Source organism: Podarcis bocagei, assembly GCF_964188305.1.
Source record: "Podarcis bocagei genome assembly, chromosome: 14".
Taxonomy (NCBI): domain Eukaryota; kingdom Metazoa; phylum Chordata; class Lepidosauria; order Squamata; family Lacertidae; genus Podarcis; species Podarcis bocagei.
In genome coordinates, this window is record NC_138139.1 from 52829563 (window position 1) to 52855975 (window position 26413).

At 43.8% G+C, this 26413-nt stretch overlaps 1 protein-coding gene across 2 annotated transcripts in view; it reads right to left on the reverse strand.

Annotated features, from left to right (window-relative positions):
* The window catches only part of TTYH3 (tweety family member 3), an 84507-nt gene that overhangs the window by 6027 nt on the left and 52067 nt on the right, over positions 1-26413 (reverse strand). Inside the window, exons 6-14 of one of the 2 annotated variants that reach the window (XM_081169567.1) lie at positions 25299-25371; positions 23743-23818; positions 13506-13561; positions 12329-12421; positions 12144-12236; positions 10650-10786; positions 7328-7504; positions 6081-6156; positions 4043-4146 (exon numbers count right to left, since the gene is read on the reverse strand). In XM_081169567.1, the coding sequence (XP_081025693.1) occupies positions 4066-4146; positions 6081-6156; positions 7328-7504; positions 10650-10786; positions 12144-12236; positions 12329-12421; positions 13506-13561; positions 23743-23818; positions 25299-25371 (862 nt within the window). In that variant the 3' untranslated portion in view covers positions 4043-4065. The remainder of the gene's footprint in view (positions 1-4042; positions 4147-6080; positions 6157-7327; positions 7505-10649; positions 10787-12143; positions 12237-12328; positions 12422-13505; positions 13562-23742; positions 23819-25298; positions 25372-26413) is intronic. The other variant, XM_081169568.1, reaches the window with a different exon arrangement.

A 26413-nucleotide genomic window follows, 5' to 3' on the forward strand; every position in this document is an offset into this window, starting at 1 on the left:
CACTGAGACAGATTCCTTTGATTCCCATCTTTCTAAAGAAAAGTTATGTCCTACAGACAAAAATATTACTCTCAAAGTTCTCTTGAAAGGAGAATCAAACCTTACATTTATTATGCTTTTATCACACCCTTTCCCCACGGAGCTCAGTGTCTGTGTACATTATTCTTTCATCCTCTCAACCAAGCCTTTCAGGTTCGGCTGAAATATAGTGCCTGCTCCCCCACCCCCAGATACCCAATGACGTTTAGGTCTACACCATTTCACACTCATATATACAGCGCAAAGCCGTTGTGGCTCAGCAAATGATTGTCTAACAGATGAACAACAAATCACAGTTTGTTCCTCCAAAGCTTGGTTTGCTACCCAACTACTCTTGCCTTGTGCCTGTGTAGCTTGGTGAGCATATGGGGGGGGGGGAGTGGCCAAACAAATCATAGTTAAACAAGGCTGGTGGGTTCAAACAAGATACAAAACCATAGTTAAAACATGCCATAGTGCACAACTCAACCTGCCATCATGGTTTGCTGCTGGGTTCAGACATTCAAACAAACCACACTTTGGCTAAACCAACCATGGCTTAAAGTTATGAGCATGTGGACCAAGTCTTTGGCTGTCTAGCTGAAGTTTAACTTGTGCAGGTCTACAAAACAGTAGTACTCTCTGGATCACCTCTCATTTTATTTATGAAGTTGGCTTGTTAAATTAACCAGAGTTGTTTTAAATGGAGATCTCTCATTCGAACACAATGCTAAGCTGGGATTCTGTAAAAGTGAAACAAGCTCTGCTCCTAAGTCTTCCTCCTAGTTCCTTGGGAAGAGAAGGAGGAAACAGGAGAACCTGAAGCTTGGTTCAACTTTTATATATTATGGATTCATTCACTTATGTAGGCACTTAATATTTCTAAGAACTAGTCTATTTTATTCCTCACTTGAATGACACTGTGAATGTGGGTAGCTTCAATATCTTGCAACTACCATAAATATTTTGCTGATAACCTTTGGCCCCTTCTCAGCAACTGAATTTAAGACAAAATATTCATGCCCATTTTTTTTGAGCATGAGTCAGCCTGATTGGTGCTGATGTTCTGGTCAACATGTACACATTTTGGACTGCTGGAACATGTATCCTATCTTCACTAAACATTTTCACCTGGGAGGGCTCAGTCTGCTAAATACATTTTGGGGACTTTGCTGATCTTTGGAACAATCCCAACCAAAACCTGTGCCCACATGTTCCAAGGAGACGCTTCTTCACAAGGCGACAGTTCCACTTCTCTCTCCCTCTCCCCACCAATCTTCCTACTGCAAGATCTTGAGCAGGAAAATGTCTGGCCCCAACCTGTCTGCATTAGCTGCAACATACTTTTTTTTTAAAAAAGCAGTTTTACTCAGAATTAAATATAAGAGCTTTCCCTTGACCCCCCCCAAAAAAAAAACCATTTTCAAGATGTGTTGGGAACAAGATTAGTTGTTGCAGCTGCTTCCTGTATGTGGTGTTTCTTCCAATTGTTTCTTGCTGTGTAAAATGTTAAGCAGCTCTTTCCCCCTGCTGGTCCTAACCTCAGAGGAATTTTTTCCTTAGAAAGCAAAAGGGGGGAAAAACAGCAGAACTACCAAGGACAGCTGGACTGGTCCTTAGTGGAAATTCAAAGTTTTTCTCCACCAGAACCACACAAATACTACAACATGTCCTTAATCTAAATCAAGTTCTGGGGTGGGGAAGAAGGATGACAGGCATTTTATAGAGGCCTGCCACTTAGGGAGGGCAGTCTCTGCCACCCACATTCAAAATTCATGTATTCTTTCTAGTTAGCTATTGTTAGAAACCATTGCAGGCCTACAGAGTAAGTTATGCATAGAAAACGGAACAAACATTTTTGCTTCAAACATGAAAAAGGGTGAGTGTTTCGCCTGCGCTGATAAACTTGCAGTACTGATCATGCAATTTAGCCTTGTTTATGGTCCCACCAGAAAGTTCTATGCCCCCCCTCCCCAAATTGCAAAATGGTACCCCTGATTATATTCATTTCTTTGAGGTCTTTATATACCGCTTAATTAATCGTAAACATTCAGTGTAACATTTATTTTGTTTTTAAAGTTCAGATAGTGCTCTAATTTCATGAAGTATATTCTGCGCTGTAAAACTATCCTGGGGTGGGGGTGGCTGAAATACAAAGTAGGTAAAACAGAACATTAAAAATACACAATGCAATGGGCAACTGCATACACCCATGAGAATTAGGAAATGCTGCATCCGGGGCTTGGTTGCCCAAGCAAGGCCAATGCAAGACTGCTTACAAGAGAGAAAGATGCAGTAGCATTCTGGAGAGTACAAGCAACATGCATTGAATGACGCACACACCCATTCATGCGCTTGATAAAGAGTGCGACGAGCCAAGGCTGTTTCCTTGACAGGCCAGCCATCTCAAGAGACCCACAAGCATTTGCCAAAGCAGAGCAAGCCAATGACAAGGAGGTGGCAAGAATGAAGACCAGGCAAGTGACACCGGAGAATGGAAGCCAGCGCAGCACAAAAGCCCCAGCAGGAATGGGTGATGTAGAGGCGTAACAGCTTGATGTATACAAACAGGTCTAGGAACAGGATGCAGACTGTGGCTAGTGGGCTGTGCTAACCAACCAACCAGGGAAACAAAAGAAGAACCTGCATCAGGGCAGGCACTTTTTCCAGGGCAGACGTCTTTCAGTTTGCTTCAGTAGATAAAGAGTGCAGGTTGGTTGGTTGGTTGGTTGGGCTTGTTTTAAAGGGATGAACCGCACAGGATTAAGCTCTCCCCAAATATCTGCCTCTAGGATTCAAAACTACACATGGCTCTCAAGAAGCTACTTTGTACTTAAGTCAGACCATTGGTCCATGTGGCCCAGGGCTGGCTACCTGCTACTGCCCGCCAATACCTAAGATCTCAGGCAAAGGCTCTTCCAGCCACACCTACTCACAATGCTTTTGTTATGAATATAAGGAAGCTTTATACAGAGTCACACCACTGATCCATCTAGCTCGGTATTATACATTTGAGTGGAAACAGCTCCCCAGAATTTCCAGCAGGAGCATTTCACTGTCCTACCTAGAGATGCTAGGAATTGAGCAATGCACATGCTCTAACTTTGAACTACAGCCACTGTAGTCCCCTGTCCCCCCAGCTAGGATGCTAGGAATTGAATCTGGACCCTTTGACATATAAAGATGGTGCTCTTATCACCAAACTATGCTTACTCCCCTTTCCCTTTAAAATTCTACAGAAGTTGTTTTTTGATGGATTCTTGCCACTTAGCATCTTAGGAAGAAGAAAGCACCACATGGCAACTGTGTTTACTTGTAATTGATTAAGAAAACTCTATGGCTAATTTGTCAAAGCCAGAGGGGAACCCATTTTTAAACAGGAACCAGAGTAGCGTTCTTCCTGTCAAACCTTGCCTGCAAACATTTCTAATAGAAAGATTGTACGTGCAACACAGCTAGGAAGCTATTTTGAAACATGCAATGGGCAGAATTTTAGTTCTCTGGATTATAGATTTGTTAGGAGAAGCTTTAGTAGCTGTTCTATGCTGGTGGCATTCTTTTTTTTTAAAAAAAAAATGTGTGTTCCACAGCATCAGCTGCGATACCAAGAGATTCATTGAGGAAAGACAAATAGGCATTTCATTAAGAAAGATGCCCATGTTAGCTAAACTGGGTTCTTCTCATGTTTTCAGTTTCAGACACTTGGCAGCATCCAAACTCGAGGCCTAGTTAGAGAGGAGGAGATTCCTCTCCATTACAAAACTCCTGCTAATCTGTTCATCTCCAAGAGGTGTGACTGACTGCCATGAAGACCACAGGAAGCTTTGCCAAGGAAAGATGTTGATGTTGCTCCATTACTAAGCACCAGGGCAGGCCTAGCTAGTGTAAACCCTGGGCAGGAAAAGGATAGGGTGGGAAGTGCAGGGAGAAGGAATGTGAATACTTTGGCACTGGCCTGGGGAAATAAGTGCAGGGATGGCAGGGTGTGGGTGGGAGTTCAGCGAGAAGGACCTTATTTCAGTACCTGTTCCGATTTTGCGGGCGCTGTTACCAGTACGTCCGAGCACTGTCCGAGGGCTTAAGCTGCCAGCTCATATGGCTGCTACTGTCCATGGCAGCCAAATACAACTGTGATGATGCAGGAAAGAGAGAAAAAGAGAGAGTGCAGCCTCAACGTGCATGAAAAACACAGTGCAAGCAAGTGAAACGCTGGGGTGTGTATGTCAATGACAGGGAAGGCTCTACTGTCCTATGGGAATAGACTCTGGAGCAAGGAGGAGGAGGAGGAAACAAGGGAAGGTATGACCAAGGGGACAAAAAGAATAGACAAACAATGAAGACGACGACTCCAGTTCTAGGAGTAGGTTTCCTTGGTTTCCACAACAGAAGCTGAGACAAAATAGTATGAGTACGGACTACGCAACATCATCTTAAAGACTTATTAGGCGTCTCTTATTTACAGATTTCTTACTCCTAAATTGTGGCTAAAGCTGAGTAAAAGGCATTTCCTACAGCTGTGGATTTGAGCCTTAGCTGGAAAAGACCAATGGGCCACATGGCTCAGGGGGAGGACTCACATCCCATCCTCAAAGATTCTGCCTTCTTTTTCTCATCTGAAAGTAATTCATTGCATAGATAACTGCAGGCAAGAAGGTGTCTCTGTTCCCCCCACAACTCAAAAAGTAGGAACCCACCTGAAGTCATTCCTTCTTGTACTAAAAGTATCAATTCAGATGCATGTATGGACATATTCTCTTTTCTTCTTTCATTGGGACAGTGTTATTCTGTCTTCTCAAAAAGTTCAGGTAGGAGATGAAGGATATTCTGCCCATCCCACATCTTCAACAGCGCTCCCACCACACCTGTCTGAAGTCCCCCATCTCCCTCTCCCAAGAAATGCAATTAAGACCACTGCTAGTGAGAAGGGACATTTCTTAATTAGAGAATGAAGACTCCTTTTGCCAAAGAGTAAGAGCTCTACAGCAAGCAAAACTATGGTTTGGCTGAATTCTACAGGCGACTAAAATGATCAGGCTTAGCATGCAGTATTAGGGAGTTATAGTGTTTGCAGCTACAGATCCCACCACCACACTCCCAGTCAGAACAGTAATCAATTCCAAGAATAGATGTTTACATTTCCTCTGGAACGGTAACACCATGGCTGAGAAAAACAGTGTTCTCTGAAACGATATACAAAAAAAGAAAAGGGGGAAAGGCTAAAAAGGAGAATTCTGAAGTTTGTTGCTGAGAGCTGGTCAAGGTAATCAACTAGGGCTGGTAGCACAGACTGTCACAATTTGTTCTTTTAAAATTCTCATTGCTTTTCTTTTATATTTTAGGGTGTATTTGCTTTCAGGAATGGCTAAATGCACTCCCACAAGACAAGTTTAGACATCATCAGACATCTTAAAAAGAAGGAAAAAAGATGGATTTATGTCATTCATATCTCAATTGGGTGCTAAAGCACACTATCAACTCACCAGTGCAAAGGCTGATATACTGCAGGTTATTACAAGCTTGAAACCAAAGAAACTAAGCAGTGAATGAAACAAAGCTGAGCCTGAAACAGCTTCCAGGTCAATCAAAACCTTTCATGAAAGACATTTCCCTATTCTGAAAGTTTGATACAAATGTGAAAAAATTACCAATATTGAAACAGAAGACAAACCCCCTAAACACCTGTATACCTTAAAGGCAGATTTTGGAGAAGGATTCAGTGTTAGTGTCAAAACACAGTTTCCACTACAAGCTCAAGAGTTACTATGGTGATATATCTGCAGATTTACTAGCAGAATATATTTGCAGAATTCTTCTAAAGGTTGACATCTGTGACAACAATCCTCATGTACTAAGCAACATGCATGTTTGTTTTCCTATATGAAAAGGAACCTAGACATTTTACCAGGAGACAAGCTGTGTTAATGTGTATGGGTGCAGGAAGAGCTCATGTTTCTGTTCTAAATAGATGCTTATTCATGAAGTAGTATATAGGAGCTGACTACACATATCTCCAAAGCAGATTTCTGTCTTACCCTTCAAAGCAGTAATTAAAACAGACTTACGGAGGGAGGTGGAGACTCCCGGCCAATCAAAGGTGTGTTCTCACATCGGGGGTTCTGAAAATTTGCATTCTGGCTCCTGAGGGGAAGGCAAGAAAGAGTAAAGCGTGAAAAGGTCATTCACTTTCTGGTTTACAGTATTTGTGGAAGTCAAAAATAAGGTGGCTGCATTCGTTGTGATCTTGGAATTGTATACACAGAATGTAATCTGTGAACTGAGCCTTAACAGGCAACTGCTGCTCAACAGCAGATTAGGCTGGCGGATGTTATTTCCTTGGCTCAGTAGGCAGGCAAGAGATGTACCACTCCCATGAAGAGTCATAGCCCTGTGGTTATGTCCAAAGAGGCGCATCATATGCCAGTCCAAAACACGACCAAAACCTGCACATTATTCTGAGTTGTCTCTAGGCAAAGAATTATCTCATATTCCATATTATTAAAGCATGTGGAAGATGTTCCATTCGTTCCATTACAGAGACAATGGTGGAAATACATTAAGCCACGGGTGGTGGAGCCTTTTTCAGTCCAAGGGGTGGTTTCATTTGGGTGGCAACATGGGGGCAGGACAACAAATGCAATGTATCTTTGTACTACAGGGCTACTTTCTTAACATATTCACACACCTGCTTATAGCCCCCATCCAGAGAAGCAAGAGGCAAAAACATTCAGCGTGCAAAGCAAGGCCAGGGAGGAGGGTGGCCTGGGGTGAGTTCTGGGGAACCAGATAGTGAGGCTTGAGAGGCCACATTTGCCCTGGGTCTGAGGTTTCTCACTCCTGTTTTGAACACACAGCATCTTTACTGGCAAGTGTTTCCAATATTTAAGTACCACTGAGTCTTTTCCCATTAAGCTCTGCAAATATCAGTTTATCCACTTGTGATACAGAAAGATATAAATAAACTGGCTTGCAGCTGCAGTCACATACAACTCCTTTTTGGTTCTCCAGTAGTAAGTAACTGCTGCCTTCAACTGCATCCATACATTATCTCTTAAACCAAATACCAGGATCCACTCAGGTACAGAGAGCTGCAGAACAGAGCCTCCCTCCTTCCCTCCCTGTTCATCCTCCCACTGCGACTATGTGAAACTGCCAGATCACAGGCCCATTCAAGGACAGTACTACTGACTGGCAGAGCAGTGGCCCGCCCTGGGTCTCAGGAACAGTCCTGCTACTCAGCTAACACTTTTCAGTGGAGATGTCCCTGTGGATGCACATTACCCACTCTATGCACTGAGCACCATCTACTCACATGTACTCTGTGACGGGAGCATTGCTGACTGTGTGTGCCGCTGCTGGGATGCTGGTCTCGCTTCCATAGCTGCTCCCACAGCTGTAAAGACTAGGCATGTGCACCCTGTACAAGTTGTCGTGCGTTTGCCTGTTCCCTTGAGCAGTCGATTCATCCTCTCCATCATCATCTGAACTCCTGCAGACGGGAGGAAAGTTTCTCTTCAGGGCTGCTGCAGAGCAAACCAGACCAAGCACGTGGTGTTGCTTCTCCTCCCCCCTCTTTTCCCTGCTTCTGAGTATTTCAGTACAGCAACAGCTTCCTTCTCACAGCAACCACCTCCCCACAGAGAACAGAATGACTCAGACCTCCCACAACTGCAGCCTGGGCTTTCAAAGCCTGTCACATTTCTTCCCACAGAGCCTGCCAAATAACTCAGAACCAACAAAGCAGTCTTCCAGGAGCTGGTGCAGGATAGCTGGGGCTGATGGGAATTGCAGTCCAAAACAGCTGGAAGGCATCAGGCTGGGAGAGGCTGGAATACAGGGTGGCAATGAACACAGCCACTAGATGCGTAACTAATCTAAGGGGCCAGTATAATATTAAGGCTGTGGGGTAAGGAGGCGGCCACACAGACACAGACACCTTTTTACAAGTTAGGAGATTTCCACATTCTGTCAGTATTATTAACCAGTACTGAAGAATCTCGGGATTGTTTTATATATAGATAGGCCAACTTCTAGCTTACAGGATCTATTTTGTGTTTGTTTACTGCAATGTCTACCGACTGGAACCTGGGCAAAAATAGTGGTTGTGGCAGAGACAGATGTCAAATGGTGGCTCAAGAGCTGAGGCCAATTGCCTACTGGACTCCAGGAGCCAGCCTATATCCAAGTTGCTGCATTCCAAAGATCCTAGCACAAAACACAAGCTGCCTGGCAGAGTCTCACAAACACTTGGTCAGAAGCAACTAATTCAGACCCCTATTTTATAGAGAAGACATTCTGAGGCTCAGAAAACCAGCCATGGCAAGTTTTGCCAGGTTTTAATGGGTTCATTACGGAGTTGCCAATCCACTACAATCCTTTGCCAATCCACTACAAATCACCCAGAAATCTACCAGTAGATCCCAACTTACCTTCTTTCTATCCTGTTTTTCCTAACCACAGGATTTAATATTTGTATCTACACCTGATATGATAGACAGGGGAAGTATTTCCCCCCTATTTGCAGGGTTTTTTTGGTACAACACTTTTTCAAAACAGCTCTGTAGATATTTAAAGAATAAATGCACACTCCAAAGCTCACAGAAATAATGAGCAAGTGATAGAGACACTTTGAAAAGTAACGCTATAACCAACCAGGGTGGAGGATGGACTACATTGTATTCTGAAAGAAAAGTCACGAGAAAAAACCTACGCAACACAGGCCACAAGTGTGTAAGGGGTCCAAAGCAGGCAATGGTTAGAAACTTTTAAGTAACAGACAGAATTGGCATGTGGCTTTCGCATGTCTGAAACAAGAAAAGGAGGAAGGGCAAAGACTATGGTGCAGCAAAACTCTGCCTGGGCTTATATAACCAGCAGCTTATCTGTGGGACCCAATAACCTTCTCAGGTTTAAGATGTGCTGGTTGCATCACATTCAAAGAGTGATCAAGGAATCTGGTTTCCAAACAGTTAATTGGGTAATTTGAAATGTGTTCCACAAGGTGGCAGTGAACATTTGCTGAACAACAGGAATTAAGGGTCAGCAACACAGCATTTTATGTCTCCTGAACATTTTACAGGTCAATCTTATTAAGTGGTCTTTTTGACATTAAAGACAATCCTAATCGCTCCAGGAAGACTTGCCATCCCATGCCAGTCAGTCCTTCCCAAACAGTCATGACATTTCTCTTTTAATGCATATTTTGCAGCCCACGGACGTCATATCCTCTAAACTTAGCGTCTTGAATAGTACTATTGGGTAGTGTGAGGAGTTGTGGCTAATAATGTCTGCTTGAGATGACTTAGTGGGTGTATTTTAGTCCAAAATCTAAAAGACTTCCTTCCCTGCTCCATTTGGCCAGTTTCTCCCAGGGTTCCACATTGCCCTGCCATGTACTGCTTGGGTAGTTTGCTTACATCACACAGAGCTGTCAGCTCCTTTTCCTCAGCCTCTGGAATCCCAGCACGTGGATGAAACACAACTATTTTTCCTTTTCATCTAATACCAAAGGCACTGCTGTGGTTTTGAATCGCTGCATGGAGACTGGATGGGGTTAAGGGCTAATAAACTGAGGTTTAATCCAGATGGAGACGTTCCTGTTTAAAAACGAGATGGACCCTAGAAAAGAGATTCACTCCCCTTGAAGAATCAGGTTTGCAGTCTGGGAGCCTGCTCCTGGAGGCAGCTTTATACGGTGGTACCTCGGGTTACATACGCTTCAGGTTACAGACTCTGCTAACCCAGAAATAGTACCTCGGGTTAAGAACTTTGCTTCAGGATGAGAATGGAAATCGTGCTCTGGCGACGCAGCAGCAGCAGGAGGCTCCATTAGCTAAAGTGGTGCTTCAGGTTAAGAACAGTTTCAAGGTAAGAACGGATCTCCGCAACGAATTAAGTACTTAACCCGAGGTGCCACTGTACCTGGATGTCCAGGTGGCAGCGATGGTCAGAAGTGTCTTTGGCCAGCTGAGGCTGGTCCACCAGCTGCACCCATTCCCAAGGAAATGGGCATCCAGGTTATTGTAACATAGTCTACATGGGGCTCCGACTGAGGAAAGTCAAAGTGTGGACAATTAACCTTTAAAACTTTAAATCGTTTTTGTCCAGGATACCTTAGGGATCACCCTCCCCCCATATCATCCTGCTTGCTCCCTAAGGTCTGAAGGAGAGGCTCTTCTGTGTCTCAGTGGTATAAGATAGGGTATCTTCACAGTGACTGTTTCCAGATTATGGAATGCCTTGCCCATTGTGTATTGTTTACACTGAGTTGCAACAGCTCTTCAGTGTTTCAGACAGGGGACACTCTAGCCCTACCTGAAGACACCAGAGATTGAAACCTTCTGCATGCAAAGCAGGTGTTCTAGCACTGAGCTATGGCTGCCGATTCCTGTCTCTTTGATTTGTAAACAACTTAAGACTTTTTCTTAAAAATACTGGGAGGCATATACAATTATCTAAATAAATAAATGCATCGTTTTATACATTGTTGCTTTTTATAAAACTGAACTTTAAATGTTGTAAGTAGCTGTGAGTGGTGCTCTTGTACCAGAAAGAAGAGATATAAACGTTTTTGAAAGCAAAATAAAATAGTCTTGAGTGTGAGGCACCACTGTTCCCTCTGTTTGTGTGCATACCTCTTTTGCTGCCAAGTGTGCGGGACGCTGCACACTATAGAACTGAACATGAGGGCAGTGACAAAGGAGAAGAGAACCAGATAGATAAGCCCTTCCACACCATCATAGCAGAAGCCCGTCAGAGATTGTATGTAATCCTAAAAGGAGAGAAACAGAGCAGACTCTTTCAAGCTCAAGATGGAAGGCAACACTGCCGCCTGGCCTCCCACCTGCACAATTCCTCCATTCAAACATGTGTAGTAATACTGTGTTTTATTTTGTGAGACTGTCATGGGAGCTTTTAAAAAAATGGTTCACCTTCTAAAATTGCACTTTTAAAAATGCAAAAATAATGCAACAGTATAAATAATAAGAAAAAAGAAATTCAAACCCTATAGTTCTTGGGTGTATTGCTGTAATACATTAAGCATGTTGTTACTGGTCATAGCAATAATTTATAAATCTCATCTATTTTTATTTTCCAGGTATCACATGAGGATGCTCCAAAGGAAATCAGAACTGAAAGAACTCTAACAAGCAGTAGATGCTGACTTTTCATCCTAATGCTTTCTACAGAGACAAATACATTGAAGTCAACACACAGTTATACGCTTGAGAGCTACCATGGCATAGTAGCCAAGAAGCGAAGCCAGGAACCAGGAAGTCACCAGTTCAAGTCCCACGTCTGCTACAGACTGAACTAGGTAGCCTTAGGTAAGCTGTTCTCCCTCAGCCTCAAAACTATCCACCTGCAACGTGCAGACAATGATAAACCTTGCATGGTTGTTGTAAGGATTACAGAGCTAACACACGCAAGGTACCCCTGAACACTACTAAGTATTATTAAAGTTACAAGAACACCAAAAAGAAGAGGAGAGGCACACTTCTTTCTCTGGCTGTTGCTTTTCAAAATCAGTCTTAGCTAAATATGTACATCATAATCCAAGTGTCCTGCTGCCCTGCCTTCGTGCCCCTTCAAGCTTTACACAGAACCATTATCAAATCATTTCAGTGTATCTTTGCTGCCAAGGAAAGGCCAAAAATGGCATGCCAACATTGTTTTTTCCTCCAATGGGGAAGGCCACCAGATTCAGCTTGTGTAAAAGTATGTGCCGCTCATGGTGTTCAAATGCCCTTGTTGCATGGTGAAGCTCAAGATGAGACAAGCTGCCTTGGACTGAATGCAGTGTTCTCTGTCTGCAAGTGCTCTTGCGCTAGTGGACAAGTGAGTTTTAATGTTGTACAACAAAGGAATCCGGCTTATGCATTCTTGCACAACAACATCCCACTAGTGCGAAACATATCACGAGCGGAACAAATATACTACTAAGTGACTTTAACTTAGCACTACATTTGATACAACCTCTAGTTTCCTTGCAGAAAATACAGTTGGGGCCCACCTGGTTTTCTATATTCTGTCCTTTCGCAGTACACCATATCCCAGCTTTTCACACCACAGCTCTATAGCTACAAGCACCAAGTGATTTACTGTATTTCCTGACCACTGGTACTCACCAAATGGAGACTCCGACAGTCCACCAGGGCAGTCAGGTGCTGCAGGTTGCTTTCGGTGGTATTCAGAACTCCCTGGATTTGACTGATGTGCTCCTAAAAGCAAAGATGTTAGACAGGTGTTGGAATGCAAAGCTGGGCATTTTCTTTACTGGGTTTGTGGACAGGAATAATTCATCAAGCTTTACCTTGGAAGCAGGGTATTCTTTGACAGCAGACTTCATCAGCTCCAGCACATCATCCTGCATTTCTACCAGGACCTTGTGGCTTCCCGACAGCTTCTGCTCAACACAAACATCATACTTCCGTCATCAGGGCCAAGGCAAGTCAGCATGCATGCAATGACTACATCTCGATTTGACAAGCTGCCCTAAATTATTGAAGCACTGTCTAGAAGAGTAGCCACCAGTATCCTACACAGGAGAACTGTAGTGTGTCACACTGTGAATTAGAAGCCGGCAGGATGGGGGTGGAAGGCCCCAGGTTCAAATCCCCCCTCAGGCATAAGGCTTACAAGGTGACTTTGTCAGCCTAAGCTGCCTCACAAGCTTTCTGAGAGAGGAAAGGCAAAGGCCTTTTGTGAAAACAAGACTCTGAAACAAAAAAAAGTCAGTCTTTATTTTGTGCTTCTTTCCAGGTCTGCAGGTTTCCTATGTACATTGGAAAGTGGGTGGCAAAATTCAGAGTTGGTGTTCCATGTTTATAAAGAAAACACACTCCAATTAGCAAACTACAGGCACACCAAAGTTTTCATTACATAAACACACCCTGTGGTTTGCTTGTTTTCCTTGTATTATGATTTATTTTTAAAAATACGTGAAGGAGACACAAATTTCGTAGTCTAAATTGTTTTCAAATGTTGTGCCAGGGAGATTAGCTTTATGTACCAGGCCTTTGGGCTTTTGCTGCAATACCCTGTGTGATTGCTACTCAGATAATTTACCAGAGAGCCTGACCTCCTGAGAGAAGACTGGATGACCAACCAGGTTGCTGTCCCCATAGGGATCATTTTTTGTTTCTGCGCCTGGAAGGGGGTTGTGTGGTGACCTGAATGTGAAGACATGGGTCAGTTTCCATAGCAAATAGCTGTTTTCACATTAATTAAGAGCCCTTCCTTGCTGCTCCCCTAATCAAATATTGGCGAGCGTTTCCTGGCATTTGCTTTGAGAGCAGATGAGATCATAGTGAGACAAGGTGAATGGCCAATCCTCCTGCCCATTGTTCTTACTACATTCGTTTGGGCTCTCCTTTTTAGCAGCAGATGAAAAAATACTTTGACGTTTCGGAGAAGCTAGCTTGTTAAGACTCCTGGTCATGTCAAAGTACAGCTTAGTGAAAGAGAAGTGTGTGGGCTGAGGAACTCACCTGCTGAAACGGATTTAGGGAGCCAGCATTGCAGACAAGATAATAGTTCAGAGTATCTGTCAAAAGGGAAGACAAAAAAAGGGGTAGCAATCAAGGCTTCATATCTGGCTCTGGTTACAGCTTGCTATTCCTGTAATACCTGAATATTTTGTTCTGAACAACCTGCCAAACAGGTATGCCCTAGAAAAATTGCCAGAGGGGTGGGAGGGTGTGGCATGAATTGAAGCTCAATGAATCTTCAAAAACGAATATTCTCAAATGTGATGGTATTTTAAAAATATCGCCACCACACAAAATTTCTCTCCTGTATCACAACTGTGGCACTGTATTAAAAAGAGACAAGGCTATTTTAAAAGAAATTTTTAACTAACCACATGACTTTTCTGGAGACGCTGTTCAAAAGTATCATACCACTAAGAGCCGACAGTCTTCCTCTAACCTCTGCATCAAACATAATGCATGATGTTCTCCCTCCTACTCCTCATGGAGTGTAAAAAAGGCTTTAAAAAACAAATATTTGAACAGATAAAAATGCTGGTATTGGGATGGGGGGACAAAACAGGTAGGCTGACTGAAGAACTGGATGGGGGGCAGAAAAGAGCCAGGAACAAAGTGGAGGGGGGGTTGGACAGAGTTCAACCTGCACCAGACACCCTGCAGATCTCTCTCTCTCTCTCTCTCTCTCTCTCTCTCTCTCTCTCTCTCTCTCTCTCTCTCTCTCACACACACACACACACACACACACACGTGAGAAAGCAGACTTTCTTTTATTCTCAGGTGTATAAGAGACTGAAGAAAAATTGATTACTTGAGCATGAGTTAACTTGAGCTGGCCAGTCATTTCTCGCATGCAGAAGGACTGACATTCCCCACTGTGTAAAGGACAGTGTGCCAACGGCAATAAACGCAACTGCCAATCTGATAAAAGGAAGCCCAACAAAGAGCTGCTTCTTGGGCACCAGCTTCAGATAATTTTTCTGAGAAGGCAAGAGGTGCATTTAGGCACCTAACTTTGGTATAACATCCAGAAGAGGACCTACCTCAGGCTGATACAATACAGAATAAAGTCCTTTTCAAAACATGAGAAGGGCCCTCACACTGCTTTCTCACCCAATTGCATATACAAGCACTACTACTACTAGGTTTCTACATCATTCCTAAATACTGTCACCGAAAAGGAAAGGAAAACGAGCTCATACAACATTTCACAGCCTGGCTTTTAATCCATTCTTGCTATAGCTGCGGTGGGAGTGAGTTATGCACAACCAACCATTTTCTCCCCAATTCGCCCTGTCAGAGCCGTCCTGAACCAGTTTTAATGGGATTCCCATTTCTCACCCTTAGTCTCTTTGGCTCAGCTTCCATGCCTCCTCCATAAGGCACGGTCACGGACAACAGCCACAAGCAAACAAATAAAAAATAAGGAAGCCACAAGGAAGCCTATGGGACTTGTATTTTGGTCTACACACCCTGCACATAGTGAAAAGGAGGTGGGGGGGAAAGCAGTTGTTCTAATTGACCATGGTTTTGTAGGGGAAGAAAAAGAAACAGCCAGAAAAGGGGAGCAGCAGCCAGTGAACAGAGCTGGCCAGACTTCCTCCTTGTTTCACTGCACTTACCATTAATATTGAACACAGTTTCCAGAAACCAGTGCACACGCTGGAGAGACAGCTTCGTATGGGGCCGCCTGCCTGCTAACCAGGGAACCTGACAGCTGTTATTTATAATTCATTAGCCCGCTTTGGGGCTGCTTCCAGCTGCTGCACCTTCTCTCACCCACTGAATTTCTCTTTGGGAGGACTTGTGCTTGCAGCTCAGCTGAGCCAATCCAATGGTAATCAGCAGAAACTGAGAAAGTAGGGGCCTCCTACGTGTATTCCCCAAAAGGGGGTTTGCCATGAATGACTAGGAATGGATGACTATCCATCAGACTACTAAGCATTTGACCCCAAGAAAAAAACCTGTGTATCCAGGTCTGTATTCATGAGCAGGCCTTTCCAGAGCAAGAGCAGAGTCAACATACTAGCACTGCATTCAAAACTATTCCTCTACACATGGCAATGTACTCTCATGTATGCATCAAGCCACAAGGGGAAACAACAAATTCCAGTGAACCTGAACACCCCTAGATTCTACTGATGTTAACTCCTTGGTAAGGCTATGACTTGGGGTAAACATGTGTAAGTCAATTCAAACCTCTACTGTTAAAGAAGTCATTTATTTACAGATTGCCCTTCATCCTACAGGATCGCAGGGCTGTGAACACACAAGACAAAACAATGCAACAATTAATTAAAAATGTAATTGAAACACCACACTGGGCTAATAAAACAATTCAGTAGGAGCATAGCCATGCCCACTTACAGGCTGCCAACAAAGGTTGTGTGAACAGATGTGTTTTAAGCTGTCATCCACAAACCATCAGTGCCAAGGGCAGCCTTTATCTCTAGAGCAGAGGAAGTTCCACAAATCGAAGGGCTGCAGCCCATGATAACTGATTCATCATTCCATGGTTATGGGAATGCTGCTCCAGGCAAGAAACCACAGGACTGACTTTAGGGCACAGACCAGACATTCTTTCAAAATGCCACAAGATGGATTGATGCACACAACACACCCCTTGGATGAGCTCACAGCCAGACGTGGATGGGGAGTGCTGCAGAGAAGCAAGCAGGCTTAGGTAGTCTAGACCTGCCTTAGGTGACCGTTGAACACATCAGTGAAATAAAGACATGCTGCTCAACACAGCATTGGATTAGTAATATGAAGGAGTATCAGCATCACAGCAGATTTGAGAAGCAGGTGCACTCTATTCGTGGAGCATTCATACAGCTTGAATTATATTGTCACGGGCCAGACTCTTAGGTATGCCAAGAATAGCTTGCTATACTTTTCATTCAGTGCTTGAGCGCCGAAGCAGAAACATGGGAAGTGGGTCAAAGCAAGTACCTCACAGAATCCATGTCACACAAGCCGTGTAGCCCATACTGATCCTGTATATTGCCACATGTGATGTAGACATGCAGGGATGGGGTGGGCTCTGGATGCACACCCATCTAAAACAGTGCAGATGTGTCTCTACTGCACACAGACAACTCTGGATGACTTCAGGACACTAGTGTGCTTGCCTGCACCTCAGTGATCCAAAGAGAGCGACAATTCTGATGAGGAGGAGTGAAAAGTCTCTCTTTAATGCCAGTTTTCTGAGAGGGGCATATCAGCAAAGTGGGCTGCTCTTAGGCGAGCTTGGAGAAATCAATAATTCAGTGCAACTACCCAATGCATGAAGAAGTTGTGCTGTGCGTGCGTATGACTTGTCTATTGGGTGGGGGGAAGCCACACTGACAGTTCTGGAAATTGAAATCCTGTTCGCAGAACGTGCATAGCATGAGTGGATGGGAGAACAGGCTGCCCTGTCAGCATCCCTCAAACACCACCTAGAAATCCCCCACCCCCACAATAATTCAGTCTATGCTGTCTATCTGGTACAGTGGCACCTCGGGTTAAGTACTTAATTCATTCCAGAGGTCCGTTCTTAATCTGAAACTGTTCTTAACCTGAAGCACCACTTTAGCTAATGGCGCCTCCCGCTGCCGCCGCACAATTTCTGTTCTCACCCTGAAGCAAAGTTCTTAACCTGAGGTACTATTTCTGGGTTAGAGGAGTCTGTAACCTGAAGCGTATGTAACCTGAAGTGTATGTAACCCGAGGTACCACTGTATTGGGTTCAACATCCAGGGAGACCAGAAAGGTGTTGCGGAGAAAGGGTTATTTTACTTTAAGAGGTTGTTATAATCGAGTGCAAACCTTGATTGAAAGGGGATGGGGAAAGATTCAACAACCTAACAGGGGTCAACAACCTGGCCCCCACAAAGCCTTCCATGGGTGAACTTGGGCAGGCTCCTCAGCCTATGAGCTTTCTTTTCTGTTTTTTAAGTAAGTCTCTAGCCCTCCAAGAAAGTTATGGGACAAAATGTGCAGCACCTTCCAAGCGATTTCTGCGAAATGAGAGTGTAGCCACCTTGTATATCTGTCCTGGTACTAAGATCGTCAGGGGTGGTTCTCTCTCAGTTGCACAATGGGATAGACAAAGGCATATTTAATCAACCCTCATCCTATTCACACTATATAGGGAGCAGAGGTGATTAAAGAGACCCCCTGACTCCATTTCAGAGGGAATGGCTATGATAGGACCCATGAAGCTTAAGCTTATTTTATTTATGTCATAGAATTTGTACACCGTTTGATTGTAAAGCACCTCCAAGCGGTTTGCAAAAATATAGAACAATATGGAGACAAATCCACAACCATACTTTAAAATATACAGAAGTTTAGATGTTGGTGTTCACACAGCACAGGAAGAGGTTCAAACACCAAGAAGAGGTCTGCTTGTGCCTTGCACCTGTCAAAACTTGTTTGCTGCCAAGGGAAGATGGTAATTTAGAGTAGAGAATCAGCAGAGGGAAGAGGTTTTTAACCCTTTCCCCACTTGTTGCTTCTCTGCTCCAGATCACTAGGGAGTGGGGTGTCTGAAGTAAAGGAATGATGGGGTGGTGGTGTAAACTAACCATGCACTTCCCCATTCCAAAGCAATCCCTTGCAAAATGAATGTTTTCTTTAGAAGTAGCATATTGGTTTTTCCGGCTCAGAGGGGATTATGACAATACATGTATGAAGACCAATGGTGATGAGCTCAGAGACCTTGACAACTACTAATTAAGGGAAAGCGTCCCCACGCTCTCTAATTACTTCCCTCCTCCGCCCATCATAGACCTGTTAGAAATGAGAGACTTTTCAGCCCAAATACATGGCGTCTGATGCAGCATCATTCCAGTCAGTTATCCAGACACAAAACATCTTCTTGTACATCACCTCTGAACTTTACTGAATCACTTGGTAATAAAACACAATCAGCTGGAAGGACTGGGGATGGCAAATGGCCTCCTGCCTTGAAAACAAATGTATTGGCTGCACTGGGGTTCCCCTAGCAGTGCAAGATGATTATCCCATCAGCGTCCAACTCTATTGGCCTTATCATACTTAATGAATACTAGATGAGCTGAGCATATAATAATCTAGCCTTCCTGCACACCAAATTGCTTCATTTCCCTCTGCTCCATTCCCCCCCCCCACACACACACACAGCTTGTGGAAAAACAAAACAAAAAGAATCTCATCTCATCTCTAAACTGTGAGTGGAGAAGATGATACACTTAATCAGATTATCTTCTGCGCCATTTATTCTGCTTAGATTTGAAACATGCCAACGTAATTTGGGTATATTTAAAAGCATTTCAATTTCTGCTATTCACTGTTGTTGTTTTCCAACAGGAGGAAAAATGCCACACTATCCTACAATTAAATGCAACTATGGATATAAGGATCATGCATCATACAGAAGATCACATCTATCGGTCTGGCTGGGATGCTATCAAAACAAGCAATTTATATCCCTGATTAGGAAAAGCAAGCTTGATTTTAATTTCAAATTTTCTTCAGTCAAGTTACTTATGGAAAATTCCCCTATCAAAAGCTCTCCAGCTCAAGGATCTCTTCTGTATTTCTTAAACTCAAGTTGCCTTAGCTAGTCCTGGGTCTTGGCAAAGGGGAGACAAATCTGGCCCCATCCATCCACCAAAGTAGGACCAGTTTGCTTCCCCAAACCCTGCCAGAAAAAACAACCCCACACTGAGCTCCAAATGGTAGTTACTTGGGATTGCAGAACTGAAGGGAAGCATTTCTCTGGCCTCTGTCACCAGCTAGGAGACTTAGGACACTAGAAGATTGACTCCCAGGAAGTACATCATGACAAGGGGTAGATCAACGTTGCCTCATCTGTTGGTTGGTTGAAGGAGCAGCTGCTGCCACCCTTGCTTTCCTCTTCCCTCCCCATTCCGTTTTCCTATTGTGTTATGTCTAGCAGATTGTGAGTCTGTAGGCAGAAACTACCATATATAGACAATTATGAAGTTGCAGTTATAGAGCGCAAGGTGCATCTATTTTATGGAATCAGAAAAGCTTCCAGGGCAAAAACAAGCAAGAAAAAACTGTTACTCATGTAGCATTTGATATAATTCTATGGACATTTACCATCTCTTTTAGGGTATGTATCAGGGACTAGCAGCTGAATGGCACACTGAAGTTGCAGGGGGGTTAAAAAAAATAAAATAAACAAGAAATACATATCACTGACTTCCCCATTAGTCAAGTGGGGGATATACGTGGATGGAGTGGCTGCAAGGGAACCTTTGGGCAGCACACCCTTGGGGGAGGGATATTTCCTGGCCTACCCCAAAATAGCTCCTCCACAAAAAAGTAGTCACTGGCCAAAATTTTATATTTGCCCAAATTGACCCAGAATACTTTGGAGTGGTTCTGCAATTGCTGTGCTGCCCCCTTGTGCACTTCTAGTCTCCTTGGCCATAGTATGTGGCTTGGCACTCTTGTCTTGAGTAGAGTCTGGGGACACTGTTATGGAGGCCCCTTTCCACAGCACCCCTACTCTCTTGCTTGCAGCACAGAGTTATTTGTGGGGGGGGGGGTAGAGTAGTCCTTGCTTTTTGGAGCATGTACTGAATGGTTTCCCCACCACCACCTTCCATGTCTAAATACATGGCTATATCATGTTTATTTTTACAGATGGGTTAATAAAATCAGGAGTTGTTTATGCATTATAAAGAAACAAATCTTTGTTGGCAGGGTTAGGGGATAATCTTAAATCACCAGTTACTAACAAATGTTGTTTCCGTGTACACAGTAAGATATCAATGCAGATATACAGTTGCTTAAAAATAAATAAATAGGTAGCTAAACCACATTGTTGACAGAACTATCCCTGCCATGAAGGAAGTCTGCAAAGCCCCATTAGAATCCTGCACAAGCACCACAGCTGTCACCTGCTCACCCAAGGAGCAGTTCAGCCATCTATTCTGCCTCCCCCTTTCCCGCCTTGACTGCTATCGAAGCACCGTTTTGTCAAATGGACCGTTACCTACCGAGACCCAAATTGAAGGCATCATTCATCTGCTACCTTTCTCAGTCTAGATCAGGTGAGGCAAAGCCCAAGAGAGCACATTACTCAGCTAAGGTGTTCAATTACCCCTTTGTCACAGATGTGTCAAGAACCTCTGCTACTAAGCCTAACAAATTAGTACAGAGAGCTCAGGCTTCCCAGGGCTAAACACAGCTGAATGCTGAGTTTATACAAAGACCCTGAGGCAGGAAACCCTGGATTTCAGCATTTGTGAACATGCATGCAGCTTACTGGGGGAAGGATACAAACATTTCAGTATTTCTCTACCCTATCCCCAATTTCTTTGAATTTGTAGAGCAGAAGAACAGAAACATCAGTTAATGCCATTTAACAAATAATCACTGATTCAAATTTAAACCAATTTTAAATCAGTGGTGTCTCCTGCAAAAGAGGGGTTGTCTATAAATAAATGTCTCTTGATTCCGAAAACACATAATAGATGCTTTTCTTATATTTTGTTCAGAATGAAAAACATTATTTGTTAAATGCCTTCAAGCTACAAATTATATTTAGAAATAAGAACATTTTCACTGTTTTATTTCTTTAGTTATAAGCAGTGTTAGAAACTCAGATATATAAGGTAGGTGCCAAATGGCTCCTTATACCCAGGTGTGTGAAAACCTTCAAGATCCAATGATCTCCAGGCAGGCACTGTCAGCATCACCCTTGAGCCAGTGTCACCAACTGGACTCATCCACTTCATCCCCGACTGGGCTAGGCGAGCTGGGTAGCACTTCCAGAGACCACCTTCTGCACAGGAACAGGTCAAAGTGCTGTGGACTCACAGCTTAGAGTTGTGAGCACCGGATTCACTTCCACAAGAAGACAGTTGTCGCACAGCAGAGTCTAGCAGAGTATATAAACAACTCGGAGAGCAGCTCTGTAGAATATCTTCTTTATTCTATCTACAACTATAATACACAACTATATACAGAGCTAAATAGGTCTAAGCATAAATGAATGCTGAACCGCACTGAGTGCCTAAAGCTGCTCTTAGCAGCAACCTTATCTCTACACACGATCTCTAACACTCAGTCTCCCCCCACACACACACACACACTGACTGACTGACTTCGTGCTGGAGCAGAATAAGTAGAGAGCAGAACACGCCTCCTCCTCTCTGGAGAATCAGCAGACTCCTAAGGAGATTCTTGGATATGGAAGGGGTGAAATCTCCTCAGGCACCAGAAGATGTCAGGCACCAGCCTGATGCCCAGGCATCTTCACTTGGTCGCAAGCCAGGTGCAAAATGTGCCTGGCACTTGGCTAATTTCGAATACTGGTTGTAAGCAAGGATTTTTACACTAGAAATCATGGTAGAATGATGGTGCAAAAAACTGTTAGCATACTGGAAATGATAGTGGCTGAAACCAATTTATTTATTCTTGGATTGTAACAAAACATTCATTTTCTACATCATGGGGAGAACTGGACAGCTTATTGTAGAATGTCTATCACCTGCTAACTGACAAAGCTCTTTCAAAAAGGTGGATCTTGGATAATCCAGCAAGGCAGCTAGGTTAATCTGTCTATTTATTTTAAGAATCATGCAAGTCATAGTTAATCTGTGTTAACTGTTAAGAGACCCTGAGCACACAGTTTTGTGTTGTAGATTTAAACACACACACTAGTGGTCTACTGGGATTCTTTCATCGTCTAATGTTTTACTGCTGTTGCACTTGAATCTGAATTTCCAAAAAAATGTCAATACAGTCCCATACTACACTTTTAAGGAAACATATTTCTCTCTTTCTTAATGTTCCAGCCTATTTAACTGCCCTTTCTGGCATGACAGGGGACTGGGTGCTTTTAAATTGAGATGCTCACTCGTTCTGGCTTTTATTTTGCTTTCAAAAGAGATCTCATATTCCCAGAACTACAAAAAGCCAAGATCAATCCACAGAAACATGAATCACAGTTTCAACACATGAATGGATTTCCCGTTGTTTACATAGCCATCATACCAAATCCACTTGCATCTATTTGTGTGGAGTCACCAACACGGTATGAGCAGTGGCTACTTTGAATTATATTTCCACCAACTGGGCTTCTTTCCTTATATACAGAAGTCATTTAAGCAATCGCAGGTAGTTTAAGGAAACTGGTCAAGGCTGAGGCACAATCCCTCAATCAGTCAATCAGATTCTCTCACAGATATCCACACACTCACCCATAAAAACAAAACCTTGCCTATCCCCTGTCTCATATGCTTCCACAAAGACCTTGGACAACCCCTTGAATCATAGAATCATAGAGTTGGAAGAGACCACAAGGGCCATCGAGTCCAACCCCCTGCCAAGCAGGAAACACCATCAGAGCACTCCTGACATATGGTTGTCAAGCCTCTGCTTAAAGACCTCCTTGGTCACTGTCAGGGAACTGCCATCGGAGGAACAGGTGGGGAGAGGGCTCACGGAGGCTGGGAGGGACTCAGCAGCGGAAGCAGGGACCAGCAGGGGGAGAGATGGGTCTCTGGAGGAAAGTCTCACGAGGGCTGAGAGAGACGCAGCAGCTAAAGCAGGAACTAGCAGGGAAAGGGGAGGATCTCTGAGGGAAAGCGAGCAAGAGGGAGGGCTCAGGGACACGTCCAGCGAGAACAGTGGGGAGGTGTCAGAAGCTCCCATAGGGAGACCCATTCCTCGCCGGAAGCTGTCACATCGTGAGTCCAGGAGACGTGTTTCCGTTAAGGAGCTTCTATGCTGGAAGCGCTTCCGAAAACAACCACTGTCGGAATCTGCAAGTGACTAGGGCAGACATGTCTGAGGAGCTCTGTCACGCACAGAGGTTTGTGGAGTTGCACAAACTCTGAGGGACCACGATTTTACGCACAAGCAGCTAATCATCCCATCACAGTCACATACTGTTTTATCGGGAGAACTAGGACTTGGGGGAAGAGATGCTACAATGCCCATATCAGAGGACCTTCTTTGAAGATGCCAATTGTCATTGCCTTGCTGTTCCGCTGCACTGGAAGCCAAGACATCCGGGTCATGCCATGGCGTATTCAATGGAGACAAAAGGGTCAGAGGAGGGGGAAAGGCAAAGGGGGAATACAGTACCCTGACACCAGAGCTTATGCCAGGCCTCGGTTCACTGAGATGAACCAAGATTCTGGTGACATGGGCCACCCTCACACCTCCTACCCTCTTCAACCTAACCCTCCATTTCCTGCCTTTCTACAAAACACAAAATGCAGTCATTTACCTGTACTTAGCACCGCATAATCCTCTACCACTCTGGAGATGTAGGCATCAGGGTTAACGCAGAAGTCACTGGAACCCTAAAGGAGAGCAGAGATGACACAAGTAGTAAGAAACACAGGGGGAGAAATAATAGCCACGCAGAGCACAAAAACGTTTTATCCCCCGCCCCGATGTTACTCTTCCCAATTTGATCTTCAAACGTATCTTTGAAATCATGATTTTATAAAACCATCCAGTTCTAAGACTGTATGGCACTCCTGCAGAAGATCTACACGTTCAGGATGTCAGATTTCTATCCAACCATCTGGATATCATGAAAGATGCACACCTCATCTCATCTACCTGCTTTCCACCCACCCCAACAAATCTCTCTATATGTAGAAGATAGCAGATCTAGGGGGAAATCGGCCAGTTTTTGATGTTCAGGAAGGAGTTTTTGTGGTCAAGCATTCAAATACGGAAACTCCCCACCATCAGCACTAACACATAAACTTTAAGCAGCCCAGTCCAGGAAAACTTTGCCACTTGATTCTGCTGAAAGTATAAAATATAAGTATAAAATGCCTCCCATTTTAAAAGGGGGGCACTGGTAGTAGCAACCCTGTTTCTCCAAAAGCTTTTTGTCAAGAAATGATACATATCAACAGCTCCTTGAAGTGTAGAAAAATAAGGCTTCCAGTAATTTTTAAAAATAAAGGCAAAGAAGCTTCATTGTCTCTACACAGGAACAGTGTGTAAACCACAGTCCCATATAACTGCTACTAGGAGCTGCAGCCTTGATTTACTTACACCATGGGTGTAGCGCTTGGAGCTAAAGCAGCCAACATGATGGTGCCACACTACACCTTCCACGATCCCTGACCACTGGCCAGACTGGCTGGGGCTTGTGGGAGTTGTAGTTCAGCAAACATCTGGAGGGCTTCATAATACAGTGGTACCTTGGGTTACAGACACTTCAGGTTACAGACGCTTCAGGTTACAGACTCCGCTAACCCAGAAATAGTACCTTGGGTTAAGAACTTTGCTTCAGGATGAGAACAGAAATCGTGCGGCGGCAGCGGGAGGCCCCATTAGCTAAAGTGGTACCTCAGGTTAAGAACAGTTTCAGATTAAGAACGGACCTCCGGAACGAATTAAGTTCTTAACACGAGGTACCACTGTACTTATCCCTAGCCTGGAGGAATCCCATTATTCCTGCCCCCCACATATGGGCAGAGGGTAGAGGAGAATTTGAGAGATCTCCCATTCTCCCTGCTCTGAATGGCTTGTGCTACCTTGGCAGGTGCGGGGGGTGGGCAGGGAAGAGGCATGGGCCTATTGGGACTTAATTTTTTTGACTGTTAATTGTTCTATCCAATTTTAATATTGTGATTTTGCACTGTAGTAGTAGTAGTGATAAAAATAATAATACACATGGGTGCTGCTCCTGTGGTACAGGTGGACTGCACCCTAGGTTGTTTTTTATCTAGCAGTAAATAATGCGTCAATGGAGAGAATGGTTCACCTGTAAGCAAACAGCAGTGCAAGGTGTGTGAGCTTTGTATCATAGCCACTTACCACAGCAACAGCTAACTCCAGACCCAGGGACCCCCAGCTCACAATGAGGGCAAGCACCCCTAGAAGACACACTCTGCAGGAGAAAGAGAAACAGGCTCAGTTTGGCAGACACCTTGGCTCCATTCTCATACCTTAATCTGAAGTGTAGCTTCTAATTTAGAGTTCAAAGCAGTAAGGAGGAGGAAATGTTGCCAAACAATTTACGTTTCCATAACTGGAAATCTGAAGGAGTAGCTGCTTCGATAAGCATCCTGACCTCTTTGTTGTTGAATAACAGCGCTATATAAATAATTATTTACAGGAAACCTCAAAGCAGGCCACTTATGAACAGAACAGTTACTTTGCAGTTCATTTTTTGCCCTATGCCCTTCATATTTGGAATCGGTGAATTTTCTTCTTTCCTTCTACACCTGAAAGGCACAAGACCAAATTCTGCTGGCTCACAACTTTGACGGGGATTTGAGGATTGAATGAGCAGGACAAATAGTTTTAGGTTCTCTTGTCCTGAAGATTGGCTGTGAGGAGACACTGCCCAAAGGGTCTGGGACTGCAGTCTAAAGGTGCGAACAGCAAACATACATATTGTTGTGCAAGGAACACTGTGCGGTCCAGCTACTGGCCTGGAGCGGTATTTCACACCCCTGACTTTTAAGAGTGCCCATTAGAAGCCATCGGCCTGACCATTAAACACCAAGCACAACAGTAGAGAAAACACTGAAGTGTGAGAGACTTCTCAACTTCTCACACATTTTTTCTCTTCTTTGCAAGTGAAACTGTTGGCAATTTTTAAAAATACGTATCTTTTGTAATTCTGTAGGGCAGGAAAAAATGTTTTCTGTTATGCGACTATTTATATCCTGCTTTTTTGCCTTAAGACTCTCAATTAACAATGTAATAAAATCAGGTTGTGTGATTAAGCAGGCACTCTGTCTCTTGGTAAAGCAGCCCGGATCCATGACCATCCCGCCATTTTGAGTTGCAAATGCTACAAGGATGATAGGCAACAGAATAGACATATTGCAGACAGAAGAGAATTTTTTTCTAGAAAGCTAACAGGTACCATAATTTTTGTGTTTTAATATTTTGTTAGATGCCGTCCAGAGTGGCTAAGGAAA